The sequence below is a fragment of the Dermochelys coriacea genome, chromosome 1, assembly GCF_009764565.3.
Source record: "Dermochelys coriacea isolate rDerCor1 chromosome 1, rDerCor1.pri.v4, whole genome shotgun sequence".
In the NCBI taxonomy this organism is placed as follows: Eukaryota; Metazoa; Chordata; order Testudines; family Dermochelyidae; genus Dermochelys; species Dermochelys coriacea.
The window spans coordinates 240,883,923-240,902,041 of NC_050068.2; the positions used below are offsets into that span (position 1 = coordinate 240,883,923).

Consider the following 18,119-nt stretch of genomic DNA (forward strand, 5'->3'; position numbering starts at 1 on the left):
AGAGTTGTTCTCTCTTTATCCTAATTGTTGTTTTTCTACAAAATGCTGTCCAGAAAAGAGAGGAATTTAAGAGGAAATGAAACCAATAAATTCTTATTCCATCCATTCAAACAACAAGTATTATTAGAGGAACTGGTACGCATTCCTGGAGGATAAGGATGCCCCACAGAATGATGTAGGCATATACTGTATTTATAGTATAAACTTTCCACTCTGGTTTGCTAAAACAGTATCTTGTGGACTAAAAGTTTTGCACTGGAAAAAAAAACCAGACAGCTCTGGATGGTTAACTCTAGCAGGTCCTATGGAATATTTGTTCTGATGAGGCTGGTCTGCCGAAAAAGATGCAAGCATCTAAGACGTATATTGGTTGAGATTCTCAATCAAAAGCTAGTTTAGGACCATAAGCTCCATTGGCTGGAAGGGGCTGCAGAGGCTTGCAGGTTAAAGGGCTGAGTAACCAGACCCAAAGGCGGAAGATCTACTTTACCCGAGTTAAGGCTGCAAAATCTCAGTTCTAGTAAGTTACATGGGTAGCAGAATTTCAGTGCAGAAGATTTTAAGAGGATTTTAAGTTATGGAAATAAAATACTCTTATGATTAATTATTTATTTGCGTATTTAGTTAATTAAGGTATTTCTTTTGTTTTGGTAATTACTTTTGAAAGCCTGGGTCATTATTTTCTACTTTTATACAATTTTGTTATTATACTTGTAAATAAATCTATTTTTATTGTTTCCTTACATGGTGGTTGCAGTCAAGGAAGGAGGATAATATAAATCTAAGTTGATTATCTCCAATAGAAGCTACTTAACATGTTAAAGGGAACAAGAAAATAACCTCTCTCTCTGAAACTATTAGACAAGAAACAAATGAGAATTAATCTGGGGACAACAATTCTACTTTACATTAAAACCACTGACAGAAAATCCAAATTCTATGGTCCCATTAGCTAACTGGTCTATATTCAAGATTGACATATTGTACATGCTCAGACATACTATGTTTTAAAAAGAAGAGGAGGACTTGCGGCACCTTAGAGACTAACAAATTTATTTGAGCATAAGCTTTCGTGAGCTACAGCTCACTTCATCAAATGCATTCAGTGGAAAATACAGTGGGGAGATCTATATACACAGAGAACATGAAAGAATGGGTGTTACTATACACACTGTAACGAGAGTGATCAGGCAAGGTGAGCTATTACCAGCAAGACAGCGGGGGTGGGGGGGGAACCTTTTGTAGTGATAATCAAGGTGGGCCATTTCCAGCAGTTGACAAGAACGTCTGAGGAATGGGGGGGCGGGGGGAATAAACATGGGGAAATAGTTTTACTTTGTGTAATGACCCATCCACTCCCAGTCTTTATCCAAGCCTAAGTTAATTGCATCCAGTTTGCAAATTAATTCCAATTCAGCAGTCTCTCGTTGGAGTCTGTTTTTGAAGTTTTTTTGTTGAAGAATTGCCACTTTTAGGTCTGTAAATCGAGCGACCAAAGAAATTGAAATGTTACGAAACAGTATCCCCGATAATGTCACGGCAAACCTGGTGGCTGAACTTTGTGACTTTGTCCTTACCCATAACTATTTCACATTTGGGGACAATGTATACCTTCAAATCAGCAGCACTGCTATGGGTACCCACATGGCCCCACAGTATGCCAACATTTTTATGGCTGACTTAGAACAACGCTACCTCAGCTCTTGTCCACTTATGCCCCTACTCTACTTGCACTACATTGATGACATCATCATCTGGACCCATGGAAGAAAAAGCCCTTGAGGAATTCCACCATGATTTCAACAGTTTCCATCCCACCATCAACCTCAGCCTGGACCAGTCCACACAAGAGATCCACTTCCTGGACACTACGGTGATAATAAGCGATGATCACATAAACACCACCCTATACTGGAAACCTACTGACCGCTATGCCTACCTACACACCTCCAGCTTTCATCCAGACTACATTACACGATCCATTGTCTACAGCCAAGCTCTATGATACAACTCATTTGAACCAACCCCTCAGACAAAGACAAACACCTACAAGATCTCTATCAAGCGTTCTTACAACTACAATACCCACCTGCTGAAGTGAAGAAAGAGATTGACAGAGCCAGAAGAGTACCCAGAAGTTACTTACTACAGGATAGACCCAACAAAGAAAATAACAGAACGCCACTAGCCATCACCTTCAGCCCCCAACTAAAACCTCTCCAACGCATCAAGGATCTACAACCTATCCTGAAAGAGGACCCATCACTCTCACAGATCTTGGGAGACAGGTCAGTCCTTGCTTACAGACAGCCCCCCAACCTGAAGCAAATACTCACCAGCAACCACACACCACACAACAGAACCACTAACCCAGGAACCTATTCTTGCAACAAAGCCCGTTGCCAACTGTGTGCACATATCTATTCAGGGGTCACCATCATAGGGCCTAATCACATCAGCCACACTATCAGAGACTCATTCACCTGCACATCTACCAATGTGATATATGTCACCATGTGCCAGCAATGCCCCTCTGCCATGTACATTGGCCAAACTGGACAGTCTCTACGTAAAAGAATAAATGGCCCACCTTGATCATCACTACAAAACTCCCCCCCGCCCTCCTGCTGATAATAGCTCACCTTATCTGATCACTCCCTTTACAGTGTGTATGGTAACACCCATTGTTTCATGTTCTCCATGTGTATAAATCTCCCCACTATATTTTCCACGGAATGCATCTGATGAAGTGAGCTGTAGCTCACGAAAGCTTATGCTCAAATAAATTTGTTAGTCTCTAAGGTGCCACAAGCACTCCTTTTCTTTTTACGGATACAGACTAACACGGCTGCTACTCTGAAACCTATGTTTTAAAAAAAGGTGGCAGATGGCACACACAAAAGGATGACATCCACCAAGGGTAAATCAATAGTGCCTGTGTAAAATACCTCCTTATAAACTAAATTATTAAATAATTAGACATTTGTAACTATCATTTGGGCAATATTTTACAGCTCTTCCCCTTAAGCCCAAACACTATATTTACATACATATGCAGACATACATGCTCCACCTATCTCTTCTTATAGCTTGTGATCCAATAAGCCACCTAGCTGACAGGATTCTGAGACCATTACGCCACTGTAACTGTGCCTCAGTGGGTCACAACTGAGGATGCCAAATTCAGGACGAATTGATGAGAAATAGGTCAGATACACCCCAAGATTGGTGGCTAATCCCTCATAGGATATACCAAACCAGCCACAAAAGTAAACTTCTATTTCACCACACTGGCTAGCAAGAAGACAAAGGCAGTTTCCTTAGGCATTCCAGTTCTTATACCACCACCAAAAACACTGAATTCAGAGATGAGTGGTTCTTTACCACCAGTTTAATCAAACAGGTTTTTCTGATCCCAAAGGACCAGTCACACACCCAGGTCAATATATAAAACTTAGATCAAACCCAAAAATCATGCTGATGCCAATCCTTTAGTATCTAAAATCTGAAGGAAAGAAGGAATGAAGGAAAGTTAAAATTGGTTAAAGGAATCAAATACATACAGTAATGGCAAATTTCAGAGTAGCAGCCATGTTAGTCCGTATCCGCAAAAAGAAAAGGAGGACTTGTGGCACCTTAGAGACTAAGAAATTTATTTGAGCATAAGCTTTCATGAGCTACAGCTCACTTCATCCGATGCAACGGCAAAGTTCTTGGTTCAGGCTTGTAGCAGTAATGGAATAAACTGCTGGATTAAGTCAAGTCTTTGGAATACATCCACAGCTTGGATGGGTCATTCAGTCCTTTGTTCAAAGCTCTAGTTTGTAGCAAAGTTCCTCCAGGGGTAAGAAGCAGGAGTGAAGACAAAATGGAGATGTTTCCAGGGCCCTTTCTAGCTTTTGCTATATGGAGGTCATCCCTTTGTTCTTACTGTGAAAATTACAGCAACAAGATGGAGTTTGGAGTCACATGGGCAAGTCCCATGTCCATGCATTTCGCCTAGTAACAGCGGAAAATTCCATTCAGTGTAGATGGGCATCTCCCATGGTCCACTGTCAGTTACATGTTCCTTTGATGGGTCACTCAATTTGAACAGTCCCTCCAAGATGTGCTGGCTAGCTACCTTGTGGGCATTACCCCAGGAGCAAACATTTGAAATCCAAGTATAGAGCCAATACTTATAACTTCAAATACAAAAATGATACATGCATACAGACTGCATAATCATAACCAGAAAATCGTAACCTTTTCATAGACACCTCACTTGACACCCTTTGTGCAACATTTGCAGCAAATATAGAATAGCAGTTGCAATAATGATCTATATGGTCATATTTTAATCAGATAACACCACACCCCCAACGCAAAAGTGATGCAGGAAGTGGTGTTCCAGACATTACTGAATGCATCACCAGAGTTTCCCATTCTTGGTTCTCTATTACTACAGCTTCTAATCCATGGGTGGGCAAACTACGGCCCGCGAGCCATGTGTGGCCCAACAACTGATTTAATCCGGCCCCTGAGCTCCTGCTGGGGAGTAGGGTCTGGGGCTTGCCCCGCTCCCGCGCTCCAGCCGGGGAGCGGGCTCTGGGGCTGCTCCACACTTGTGTGCCGCGGCTCTGCATGGCTCCTGGAAGCAGCAGCATATCCCCTCTTTGGCTCCTACGTGTAGGGGCAGCCAAGGGGCTCCATACGCCGTACCTACCCCAAACACTGTCCCCACAGTTCCCATTGGCTGGGAACTGCAGTCAATGGCCTGCAGGGGCAATGCCTGCGGACAGGGCAGCGTAGGAGCCGGAGGGGGGGACATGCTGCTGCTTCCGGGAGCTGATTGAGTTAAATGCCATCTGGAGCCTGCACCCGAGTCCCTCCTGTGCCCCAGCCCCCTGCTCCAGCCCTGATCCCCCACCCGCCCTCCAAGCACCCTAAATCCCTCATCCTGAGCCCCACCCCAGAGCCTGCACCCCTTTGCCTCTGTGCCCCAACACCCTGCCCTGATCCCCCTCCAAACTCCTCGGTCCCACCCCGGAGCACCCTCCTACATCCCAAAGCCCTCATCCCCAGCCCCACCCTGGAGCCCACATGCCCAGCCAGAGCCCTCACCCCCTCCTGCACCCTAACCCCAATTTTGTGTGCATTCATGGCACACCATACAATTTCCATACCCAGATGTGGCCCTCAGGCCAAAAAGTTTGCTCACCCCTGTTCTAACCCAATACTAGAAGTATCAGTGTATAACAGAAATGGTTTATCAAAATCATGTTGAATAATATTGTTAAATCCCTTTACAAACCCAAGGTAAAACCTGGTTAGACCAACAGTGAACTGGATCTGTTCTTGCAGCATAATTCTTGCATGTTTCATGTGATCTTGCCAAAAGCTATCAAAAATAGCTAATTTATCCATACAAGCTCTGGCAAATGTTTGGAACCCAATTAACATTAAGTCAATGTAGATATTAACGTTCTTCATAGTATAGGAATCTTGGCATTTAGCCATGAAAGCAATATGGTAGTGTGCCTCAGTTTCCCTTCTCATACAGCACATTAAGTCTGCAATGTTTTTTCTCCTGTGTACAGTTTTAAGACTAGTTATAGGCACTAACTTTGAAATATCAGTAACACAAGGCCTTTTAACATAAAGCGTGTTCTTATGCATCACTCTTAACATGTTCAAGGGTTTTTTCAAAAGATTAGGCACGTTGTACATTTCTACCAGGGTTGACATAAAAATCAAATACAGCAGAAGGCTAAACCTTAACAGTAATACTAAATTTGTTACAAGTCAGTGATTATAAGTATTTTGGTCATGCCATGCCTTCTGTCTTACTAAATCCCTTGGCTGGCCAAGTGTTCCCTCAGTGCTACCAGCTTTGGGGCGAATCGATAGTTTCTGATGCCAAAAACTACTGAACAGTTAGCCATTGGATGAGAGATATCACCCAGAATGTCAAAAGAGAAACCTCAACTCATGATAATCGATTCTGCAGCTGATTTAAGACCCTGCATTTGAGAAAATTATATTTAGTGCAGCTCTTGGGGTTTACACCTTAGTCTTCTGCTTTTTCCAGTGACAGTAGAGAAAAATATAGTGCCTAACTATCGTCTCAAAGTATGTGTCTGAGCAAGAGAGGTACAATCTATTTTAAAAAAATGAAAAACACTAACATTTATCTAAGGGTGGCTACTGTTACTGATGGAGCCTTGTTACTGATCAGAGTCACATGACCATATGAGCTAAAAAGCCTTAGAGGGCACACAAGAGGCAGAACACATATGGCGAGATGACTTACAGGGTATAAAATATGCAGATGAATATTTTTTAAGGCCCCAGGAAAATTTACTGTCCTTTCAGATGAAAATGGATCTCCAATAAGAAACTTATGCCTTAAGTACAAGCATGTCAGTCAAAGGTATTACTTCTCCACATGTAGGGTTGATCCGTTTTCAGCATAAAATCTCAATTTCCATATAAATGATAAAAGTAGAAGATAGCTGTAATACACAAGTACCAGATAGTTAATTTGTTTTTTTAACTAGTGTTGTGTCAGAAAATATATTAATGCAATGCTAATGTTCAGATTTTAAATTGAAGAAGTCAGGAAATTCAGAGTTGAACTTTGTTGGAACTTCAATTCGGGATCCCTGGGCTTATGTCTTTTCATTTTGTATTATAATCCCACGAGATCTCAAATTAGGCAGGGTCAAGCGAAATTAGCACTATCAAAGTACCTCAATGCAGCTATCACTTACATCAGTAGGAAGTAGTTTTGGCATTCAATATGTAGCACTCTTTGCTGGGTCAATGCTGAACCAATGCTCCAGCTAACATCAGGCTGGACCTATGCTCTCTTTTGAATGAGAAAAAAGGACCTGGCAACTTGTGGCCATTAAAAATCTCAGCTTTTGTGTGCATACACACAAGGGTAAAAATAGAGTGTTATCCTCAGTATAATGGCCATATTCTCACTAAGGTAATTATATTAGGCTACCTAAATTCCATACTAAGTTTCAACAAGAAAAGAATAACTTTTTGTCTTGCTCTGCTGCATAGTGTAGCTATGCAAAATCACTGCATTTCATCCCAGAGGTGGCTGCATTTGTCTTCTAGATGAATTCCATTTATAGATTTGCATTTCATTTTGCAGTCTTGGGATCCTCTGAGAAACATATCTCAAGGTAGATGGATCATACAATGTAGTGCAAAGTGGAATGCAGAGGCCTCAGATTATAGAATAGATGCAGTTCTGCTGTATCAGCAAAATCGCCTATCACATATTGCGCGATGACATAATAAAAAGCCCTCTTGCAGCTCATACACCTATGGTAATGATGCTGAGGCTGCTGCAGGAAGCTTAACTCAATTTTCTGAGCCATTAAAACCTCAAAATCTTGGAGCGTGTTGTTATCTTTACTTTTCTCAGAACTAGATTAACAAGTGAAAAGAATTTAAAAAAATCAACAAAACAACTGAGAAGCAATTGCAGAGAAGAATAATGGAAACACTTCTCAATATTCACTACAGAACTGATTCAACAGCAAATGTTTCTAGGGAATATTAAATTTTTAATAATTGGCATCCAGGCATCAATGTCAACCAACAGCAGCTCCATCTCTGTCTTATTACTTACCCAACACCAATATAAAAAGATTAGATTAACAAATAACAAATGCATTAAAGTGCAGTCCAGCAAAAAAAAAAAAAAAAAAAAAAAATACAAAATTGTACATCACAGAACTGGAAGGGACCTCAAGAGGTTATCTAGTCCAGTCCCCGGCACTCGTGGTAGGACTAATTATCATATCTACACACACCTTTTTGAGGGGAGAAGATGTTGGACTATAACCCATTTATTTCTGGTTCTGAGATGCTCCTAAATATTTGAAGTCCATAGGTCTGTATATCGTGCTATGGGAGCATTATAGGGCAAATCCTCCCCATTAACTTCCAAGTGTTAAGAACTCAAAGGTAGGATAATTCGTTTATTACCTTGCTCCATCCACTGGCATGAACATCTGTCTCCAGAGTGCGTTCTCGGTATTCCTGGTACGTCACTGGCCTGCAGGAATTAAACCAACACCAAAGGTTATAAAGGGAAAAAACAAAGATTAAAATTCTTTCAGTTTCCAGGTAACTAAATGTTCACACATCCACTGCATGCAATTACAAAGCATGTCAAAATGAAGCTTAAAATTAAAGTGCCGCTTAAAAATTAACCAGACAGCATTGGTATCTCAGTGCTATAATCCAGAGTTATTCCTTCAGTAAAACAAAGCAAATTCATTTTTAGGGAATTAGGTAAAGAAAAACTGATCATCCTACAAAGGGGGAACTATCCTCTGGCATTAATGATCCATAAGCTTTCCATTTTCTGCTTACCAATTATCAACGGGAGTGGGGAAATTAATGGAAGATGAAAGAACTCCCTGTCTCTATGAGGCCATCTGAAAGATATAGTGTGTATTTCTAAAGAAGCACATAGATGGTTAACAAGATCTGAATTTGTAGAGCACTGCAACAAAGACAATTTTGTGCTAAGGGTTTAAGTACAACTAAGATGGTCTCTGAGCATATATCATATGCTAGGCAAATGAAAGAACTACAGAACCACTTTTACTGTGCACAGGTAACTCACATGGGTCACCCAAACACCAGTTAGCCAGCAGAGATCTTAGCATAGAATTCTCATTAGCACTATGTACTGCATCAAGAAAAAATTAAAGGGGAACCAAATCAGTGCTTAGAACTCATTCTTTCTCTAAAAAGTTAGAGAAATGTCACCATTAGCTGATGTGACAGCCTATGTGTGGCACTATGCACTTCCATACACAAGACAACTTCATTTCTTGGCCCAATAAAAACTGGACATAAGGGAAGTTGTTGCATTTATTAGTTTCTGAAGATGGAGGACATAGTGGCCAGACCACGTTTCAGCTGGGCAGATCAAGGAACAGAGCTGATTGGCTCCACAAACAGTCCTAGTCAGATGCTCTAGATATAACAAGAGACCTTTTCTGTGGAACTGAGGGTAGCATCTTTGGGTCTGGTGCGATCTTAGCTGGTCTATGTACAAGTGCAAAGAGACTCAATTTGCATACCCAAGAAAGTGTGACAATCCACTCTCCATTAACATCAATTTCATTTATTAAGTCAGCAACTGGACCACTTGATTTATTGCAAGAAGGTAGTCTAGTCAAGGAACTACTTACACATCTCATTATCTCTCAAAAGCCTACACGAAGGTCACTCCCCTCATAAAGGCCTATTGACTCCTCCCCAGTGCCCATACAAGGTACTATAGGCCCACAATATCAGAACTGAAGAAACTTGGCAACTGATACTCTGGGCTTTCAGTACCTCGTCATTTAAAAATATCAGGAACTGCTACGCAAGAAGAGTTCTGGAAGAGTAATGCTCAAAGAACGGGCAGAGGACACCTGAAAATCTCAATTTCCTCCTATCCCCATTACTGTATACATCTACAAATCAGAAACAGTGTAGCCCAAGCTTTTCCAATGCTGTCTTCACAGCCATATTTATATAGATAATCTCCCAAACTGGTTCATCAGAGCCCAAGATTTCTACGCACAATTTTTGGACATCAGACACATTGCCATCCAGTGCAACCAGAATAGGAGGAAGTCAGTTTGGCTTCCCTAAAACACAGATTTGCTCATTCATACTTAAAAAAAAAAAAAAAAAGGCAACCAAAGCAACTCTATCTAGCACTAGCACTTTTAGCCAAGACACTGGGACATCAGTTACATGCCCTATTGGAATTTAAACATTGATTTCTAAGATAAAAGGCCAGTTCTTTATTCAGTCCAGATAGCCCAATTGCCCACACTCTCTTGAAAGGATGCAGTCAATCAACAAGTAAAATAACCCCTTTTCTGTCTCATGTGGGCTCCTTGATGATCCACCCCACTACACAAATTTTTTATTTTTAAATAACAAAAAAAGCTGACTTACATTTAAACACGTTTCTGTGCTACCTGAATGCAACTTCTCTATTATTTCCTACTTGTCCCTCATTTTAAAGGCCAGGAGCATGACAAGCTGAGAGGTACGTTCCTACAATGAAAATGTGGAAGTAGTTCCATTGGCAGATGTGCAACCAAGACAAGTTTAGCAACATCTGGGGTACCTAAAATACAGAGATATCAACAACATTAGCCCCATTATATTGCAGTTATAGCATCCAGAACCTAACATTAAGACTGAGTATTGAGTGGAGATGCTAACCTGGTTTCAGTCCAGTTTCTAGGAAATTTATGGTTTGCCAGATATCAACCAGTAGTTTACAGTATGGCAAGTCAATCTTGGAGGCTCAATGCTCAGAAGTTAAAAGTGTTTGAAAATTGCCTTAATGTTCAACACAGCAAAGGGAGTGTTTGTGCTAGATAGATAGATATAGATAGAAATGAAGAGGGCAGGCAAAGGAAGATTGTTTTTGTATTGTTTCTCTTCCAAAGTGCAGTCAAATAACCAGCATAATAGCAATTGTAAGAATTTAAAGGGAAAAGTACCTTCCCACTGAGCAAAGCAAATGGCAACTTACTTGCTAAGCAGGATCCGTAGGGCTTTGTGAAGAGGTTCTTTCAGTTCCTGGGACACCTTCTCTCCAAGATGAGCTAAGCAATCTTCTATTGAACTCTCTGGATTGGCAGGACTGAATACTGGAGAAGTATGGCAGTCAAACCCTGTGCTGGTGAAGGCTGAGGACAAAGCAAAAACAAACCCCAAATCACTAAATACAATTAGCCACAAAACTGTTCAGCCACTAGTCACGAAGTTTATTTCACACAGTAAAATGCCTGGCTTCAGAGTAAGAGCACGCTTGTATAACAATTTCAGGAAGACACACCAGGGGCAAATTCAGCCTGAAATAATTAAATACAAACCCATGGAAGTCTCTGGGCCAAAGCATCCCCTCTAATTTCTTACTTAGACCTTTGTGTTAGCAGGAAGATCCATTCATATATGTAAATTGTAAGCTATACATATTTTGCACAATCACTGAAAACGACCTCTAAATTGCACTTTTTCAGTTATACCCACTGTGAAAGTTACATCATCATTTATATCACTGCTGAATCTGGCCACAGATGTGGCTAGTTCTGCAACAATGCCCGAGTGCAATTCTTAAAATAATATTCTGTTTGACTAAAATCTTTTCCATCTCTTAATTTCTAATGGGTCATCTAATCCACCCCTGCCCGTGGAGTACTGTTCCCTACAATAAGTTACCCAGTGACTGGAATTTTAATACTATGATCAATGATAATCATAGATATCACAAATACTTCGTACAGACCAGGTGTCCAAGCCGACCTTCACTAAGATTATGTTTTGATATTATATACTCAAAGCTAAAAACACATCAGCTAACAGTCAATAGCATTATTAAACCAATATAACAGAGCATTTTAGCGTTCATTAAGTATTGGAATTTACCGTAAGTGACACTGAATTTAAAATTGTAAATACAAATGTCAGGAAACACAAAAGTCAAGGTTCTCATAGCAACCTTAACTTACTCACTGGCACATGGCTGTACACAAATCTCTCTAAAATATTCACATACCACTGCAAAGGTAGCTGCAATGATTTATCCAGGAGCAAAACTGGGTCCTTTCTACATAATCTGGGCAAGTTAAGATGTTGTCAAGCCAGGCCTTAAAAACCTCAAAGGATGGAGATTCCACCACCTCCCTAGGTAACCCATTCCAGTGCTTCACCACCCTTCAAGTGAAATAGTATTTCCTAATATCAAACCTAGACCTCCCCCACTGCAACTTGAGACCATCGCTCCTTGTTCTGTCATCTGCCACCACTGAGAACAGCCTAGCTCTATCCTCTTTGGAACTCCCCTTCAGGTAGTTTAAGGCTGCTATCAAATCCCCCCTCACTCTTCTCTTCTGCAGACTAAACAAGCCCAGTTCCCTCAGCCTCTCCTCATAAATCATGTGCTGCAGCCCCCTGATCATTTTCGTTGCCTTCCGCTGGACTCTCTCAGAGTCACAGAATATCAGAGTTGGAAGGGACCTCAGGAGATCATCTAGTCCAACCCCCTGCTCAAAGCAGGATCAATCTCCAATTTTTGCCCCAGATCCCTAAATGGCCCCCTCAAGGATTGAACTCGCAACCTTGGGTTTAGCAGGCCAATGTTCAAACCACTGAGCTATCCCTCTCCAATTTGTCCACATCCTTTCGGTAGTGGGGGGCCCAAAACTGGACTCAATACTCCAGATGTGGCCTCACCAGTGCCGAATAGAGGGAAATAGTCACTTCCCTCGATCTGCTGGCAATGGTCCTACTAATGCAGCCTAATATGCAGTTAGCCTTCTTGGCAACAAGGGCACACTGCTGACTCATATCCAGCTTCTCATTCACTGTAATCCACAAGTCCTTTTCTGCAGAACTGCTGCTTAGCCAGTCAGTCCCCAGCCTGTAGCAGTGCATAGGATTCTTACGTTCTAAGTGCAGGACTGTGCACTTGTCCTTGTTGAACCTCAGATTTCTTTTGACCCAGTCCTCCAATTTGTCTAGGTCGCTATGGCTCCTAACCCTACCCTCCAGCGTATCTACCTCTCCCCCTAGTTTAGGGTCATCTGCGAACTTGCTGAGGGTGCAATCCATGCCATTATCCAGATCATTAATAAAGATGTTAAACAAAAACGGCCCCAGGACCGACCCCTGGGGTACTCCGCTTGATACCGGCTGCCAACTAGACAACGAGCCATTGATCGCTACCTGTTGAGCCCGACAATCTAGCCAGCTTTCTATCCACCTTATAGTCCAGTCATCCAATCCATACTTTTTTAACTTGCTGGTAAGAATACTGTGGTAACAAAACCTTTGCTAAAGTCAAGATATATCATGTCCACTACTTTCCCCATATCCACAGAGTCAATTATCTGTGAAGCATCTCAAGGTGGAGGGGAATACTGAGGAGGCAAATCTAGAGAGTTCACTCTGGACACAGGTAGGAGGCATATTTGGTGAACGTGTAAACAGAATCAGGTTTTACCCCTGCAGATATCTGCTATGGGGAGATCCTTCGGGGGGGGGGGCCTATAAAAGTGGACCGTCACTCTATGAGGAGGATGTAACCCCACCACTTCACAGTGGGTCAAGATACAACCAAAAACCTACTTTAACAGTCTTTAAGTGGATATTGGCTGTCCCTTATGCCTTTTGGAAAAATATACAGTGTGGGATAGGCCCTAAAGATCTTAGTCCTATCAAGGTAGAAGGTGAGGGCCCTTCTACTGTCTAGTGTGTAAACACTAGCCTCCTTTGTCGAAGCACAGAAAATTGAAAAATGAATCTCTTGGATGACATGAAATTCCAGTGAGGTTTTAGGCAAGAAATGAGATGAAGTTACAGCATGACCCCATCAAAGTAGAAGGCAGTGTACAATGGGTCTGCCACGAATGCCTTGAGTTCTCCCATTCTTCTTGCTAAGGTGATGGCAACCAGTTATGCAATCCGGAGAGAGAGGTGAGGTAGTCATCAGTTCAAACAGGGGGAGGGGTATTCCTCAAGGCATTGAGGACCAGATTAAGGTCCCATGGACAAGAGATGCTCCTGACGCGGGAAATAAACTGTATAAACCCTTCAGACAGACTCAAACTGAGCTCATTGACACAACTTGGCCTTAAAGACACAACAGGTAACATAAGGTCCTTGGGAGTGGAGCTTCTGAGGCTTGTAAAGACCAGTGAAAACACCAGGAATGGAAGCATTTCCACTTTTGCCGGTAAGTCTTACAAGTATTAAGTTCTTTTATCTAGCAGGAAAACGCTTGAAAATTGGCTGAGCAATTTAATTCTATGCCTGAGAACCCCATCTAGGAGCCAAGACTTCAGGTTCAGAGACTAAAGGTTGGGATGAGTTAGAGAGCTGGAGCTCTCTGATAGGAGATCCTCCCTGAAGGGAAGGCAGAGAAACATTGCCACAGAGAGACGAAAAAGATCTGGGTACTACTGAGAAGCTAGTCTCGGCCATGAGGATCTGGATCATCTTCTAGGGGGCTCTGCAGAGCTAGCGTAGAGACAGCCTAGATCTAATGTTATCCTAGGGTTTTTAAAGGAGTGGAGAGAGGAGTCTTTGTGGCCACTGAAGAGCTTAGGCTCTTCAAATGGGAGGTCATCCATAGTATTTTGCACCTCCCTCAGGAGACCAGGACACTCGCTACATAACTACTATGAAGCAGGGTCAGCAACAGGATGGGAGAAATACACCATTATCTTGATCAGAATGTAATTTTTTGCATGCCTGTTTTCAAGTAGACAGAATAGCTGCAGGTGCCTGCTACAGAATACATGCTGGTTATAAGAGGACCTCATCGATGGGTATAGTGATCTTACTTTGGTGCGTGATTCGTAAAATGTCCACTAGGGAACACTGAGACTCCTGGACCACCTCCAAAGGCATCTGAAGGGATTCAGATGGACATTTCATTAAGTCCTGGAAGGCCCTAATGTCATCTGCAGAGGAGGGCGATGGTGGCATTACCACATCACCACAGGATGACGCTGACTTAGCTAAAAGGGTCGACCGTTCTTCAGTCAATAGGTCTCTCTCCTCTTAGGTCTTTGGGTCTCCTCCAATACCATGGGAATGTGCTGTACCGGGAAGTGATCTTGTGGCTGTTGCAGTACTAGCAGGTGTTCTTGTTGGTGTTTCTTTCCGGCTCGTACACTATAAAACTGACCACCGTAACGCATCCAGGAGTTCCAATAGGCCCACTGCAGAAGTGGATAGGAGAAGGGTTGCTGAGGTGTCTGCCAGAAAGGCCTCCTCAGGGTATGTCTCCAGAGAAGAAGGTGTTACAGTGCTAAAACAGAGCCCTGTATGGAAACCTCCAAGTGTCATCCCCCAAGTAGAAAGGGGGGGCTTTAGGCATTAGTACTGGTACCAAAGGCAGTGGATCAGATCCTGTTCTTGTGATAAAGGTTCAGTCACCAACAAGGGCAGCAGGTTTGTATAATTTTTGGTGGTGCCCATTACAGGTCCAAGTCCTGCACACACACACATCCCCCCACACACCCCTGCCTTGTAAGCCGATATATATATATTTTTAAAAATAATTTAAAAATGGATTGGAAACAGTAAGCGTTTAACAGTTTTCCTATATTTCACAATATTACTATTGTAAGAAAAAAAATTATTTAACTAAGAACATCAACTTTATTAATACTCTTGAATACACAAACAACCAGGCACTCTTGGATCAATAACTCTCCAAAAAAAAAAACAAAAAAAAAAACAAAAAAAAAAAAAACTTCCTAAAATTAAAACAAATGTAGCCCCTTTTTTTGTGATGTTCTTTAAGATGCAGCACACACTCTTTGTCTTTGTTCAGTTCTTGAAATGAAGTCATCCAGGAGACTTGCAATGTCCAATTCAGAGGTAGAGTTCTTATGCATGTGCAGAAATGCCAAGTGATTTAGATGTTCTTGACCCATTGTCGTTCACAAATAATTTTTCAGTCTGCGCAGGCAACTAAATGATCGTTCAGCGGTGAAGGTTGTAGTCGGAATTGTGTAGAATAATTTCAGGAGAATTGTAACTTCTGACATGTCACTCAAGTCTTCATTTTGTTTCAGAAATTGCTTCACTTCGCTCACCGAATTAAGCTGGCAATTTCTCAATCTGGAAATACCAACTCAACATTTCTAAAAGAAGAGATGGCCTCTTCCTGTTAATGTCATCCTGGCAAGCTTCACTTATTGGGACAATGTCCAGTTTCAAGCCATTTGCTGCATCAGTTATATGCTTCTCCCATTTTACCTCGAAAGTAAAGCTTTCGGTTGAAAACCTCTGTTCAATGGCAACTTTGCAAGCATCAATGATCCCAACATATATTTGAAGAAAATACTCTTTGGGGGTCACTGAAGGCGTAAGGAAGGCTTCCATGGTGAGCCATATTGGTGGCTTGCATTTTCTCAGGCGTGTAGGATCATCTAAATAAAGATTTCTTGCCTTCCCTACTATTGATTCCCAGAACTGACTGTATGACAAGTCGGTGCGCATTCCGCTAAACACCTCTTGCAACAGGCCAACTTTCTTCTTAACGTTTGTCAATGACATGTTTGGGCTTTGAATTTTTGCATTAGCTTCTTCTACAGGACCCATGGCTTTCACAAGAACAGTTAGTGTAAAGTACATTGAAAAAGACTGAAGATGCTTCAAGAATCCACTACATTTTAAGTCAAATTCATCTGAAGAGTAACTAAATTCATCTAGGCAGTTCATCATGGCCTTATAGTTGTGGAGCAGTGATTTAATGCTACTGATCCTTAGTGTTCATCTTTTTGGCACAATGTTCATAAAGAAGGCTCCCCTTCATTCTGAAACTCTCTGAATGCTGCCATACACTTTCGTAACTCCCTGAAGGCATTAAGATCTTTCACCATCGAAAACATATCACAACATTCTGGAATATTATGTAGGGTACCCTGCGTGGCAAGGTTAAGGGAATGTGCAGTATAGTGCACAAATTCCGCTCTCGGCTCTCAATCCTTCACTCTGGCTTTGGACCCCAGTAAATTTGCCAGATGCATTACTGGCTCCGTCGTAACACTGTCCCCAGCAATCAGAAAAGTGCTAATCACACCAGAGAAACGCATCTTCCACAATTTTGAAAAGAGAAGCAGCATCCTTCACATCAGTTTGGTAAAACCCAATAAACTCTCCATAAATCTCCCAGTCTTCACTAGAAAAGAACCTTAAAGAAAAACTGACTTGTTCTTTTCTTGACAAAACAGTAGTCTCATCCATTACAATCGCGGAAAACTCTGAAGCCTTTATCTTTTGCACAATTTGTCTTAGCGCAATCATTGCCATCATTTTGATTATTTAATTAATAACCTCATGTGACAGCCACTTGTATGTTGTGCGACTAAGCCACTGTCTTAGTTCCTCTGAATCTGTACTGCGTAGCAACAAGGACTGCATCAAATTTGAATCACTCTCATTATGTCCACATAATGCTATTCCTTGTTGAGCTAGGTACTGAACACTCAAAAATTTTGTGCAGTGCATTCCTAGCTGATTGTGATTGTTTTCTGTAACTGGCCGCCATTAGTGCAAAAACATTTACCTGCGATTGCAGAGAATCATACTTCATTACCGCTTCTTTGTGACAGAAGGATTTTTTCTGTGATGTAAAACCATGCAATGTGTCTCCAATCTTGAAATCTGGAAGAAATAAACTTTGGTTTGGCCTTCGTAGAAAATATTAAGATCTTCTTTTCAGAACAGTTTTTGCAGACTGAGCAAAAAGCTCTGTCTAATTCACTACTGAACTCCAACCACGTAAATCTTGATAGCCAAGATTGCTGAAAACTCCTTTCCTTATCTTGTAGATTGGCTGCATCTTTCTTTTGTATAATTTCAGTTTGAAAGCTGGGTGTCGAACTCAGGCAGTCACTTGATGAATTACCCTTTTCTTCTTTTCCTCTGGGTAATTTTATTAAGAATGTATCCATTGTTAATTATTACTGGTCCTACAAATCAAGAATTTGTTGCTGAGATAAAAATGAAGTTACAATGCGCCTGCGCCACAAGATTACAAGGGCCAATTAAAAGTGGAAAGTCAGAAGCAGCATTCACCTGCTTCAATACATTATATTTTGTTGTACCTGTATACGATCAATTATATACTTTAAAGAGTGTAAAATAATCAAGTATTGTGCTAAACACAATCATACCGCAAACTGACCGCCAAATTTAAGCTGCGTTTTTCCCCTCAGGTGAGGGCTCTGGGGATGAGGGGTTCACGGTGCAGGAGGGAGCTCAGGGCTGGGGCTGAGGTGCAGGGGGTGAGGGCTCTGGCTGGGGGGTGCAGGGCCAGGGATGAGGAGCTTGGGATGCAGAAAGGCAGCCTCAGGGTTAGGGCCAGAGAGGATGCCCCCCCCCCCAATATTCTCCCCCGCCAGCAGCAGCGAGCTCTGGGGGAGGGGCCCCCTTCCTCCCCACCCAGCAGCACACTCACCCTGCACCACTGTCACTGCACGTGCTCCTAGGGTCCCTATCAGGTCCAGGAAGTCCGCTCGCCTCCCCTGTAGTTGGTGCTGGGGGCACACTGCCATCACATGTGGTCTCCT

General features: G+C 42.0%; 1 protein-coding gene across 4 annotated transcripts in view; it reads right to left on the bottom strand.

The window, feature by feature from the left end:
* Positions 1-18,119, bottom strand: part of BCL2L13 (BCL2 like 13) — a 79,375-nt gene that overhangs the window by 34,314 nt on the left and 26,942 nt on the right. For all 4 annotated transcript variants that reach the window (XM_043517613.1, XM_038412111.2, XM_043517623.1 and 1 more), the window contains 2 exons: positions 10,562-10,718; positions 7,990-8,059 (listed from right to left, as the gene is read on the bottom strand). In XM_043517613.1, the coding sequence (XP_043373548.1) occupies positions 7,990-8,059; positions 10,562-10,718 (227 nt within the window). The remainder of the gene's footprint in view (positions 1-7,989; positions 8,060-10,561; positions 10,719-18,119) is intronic.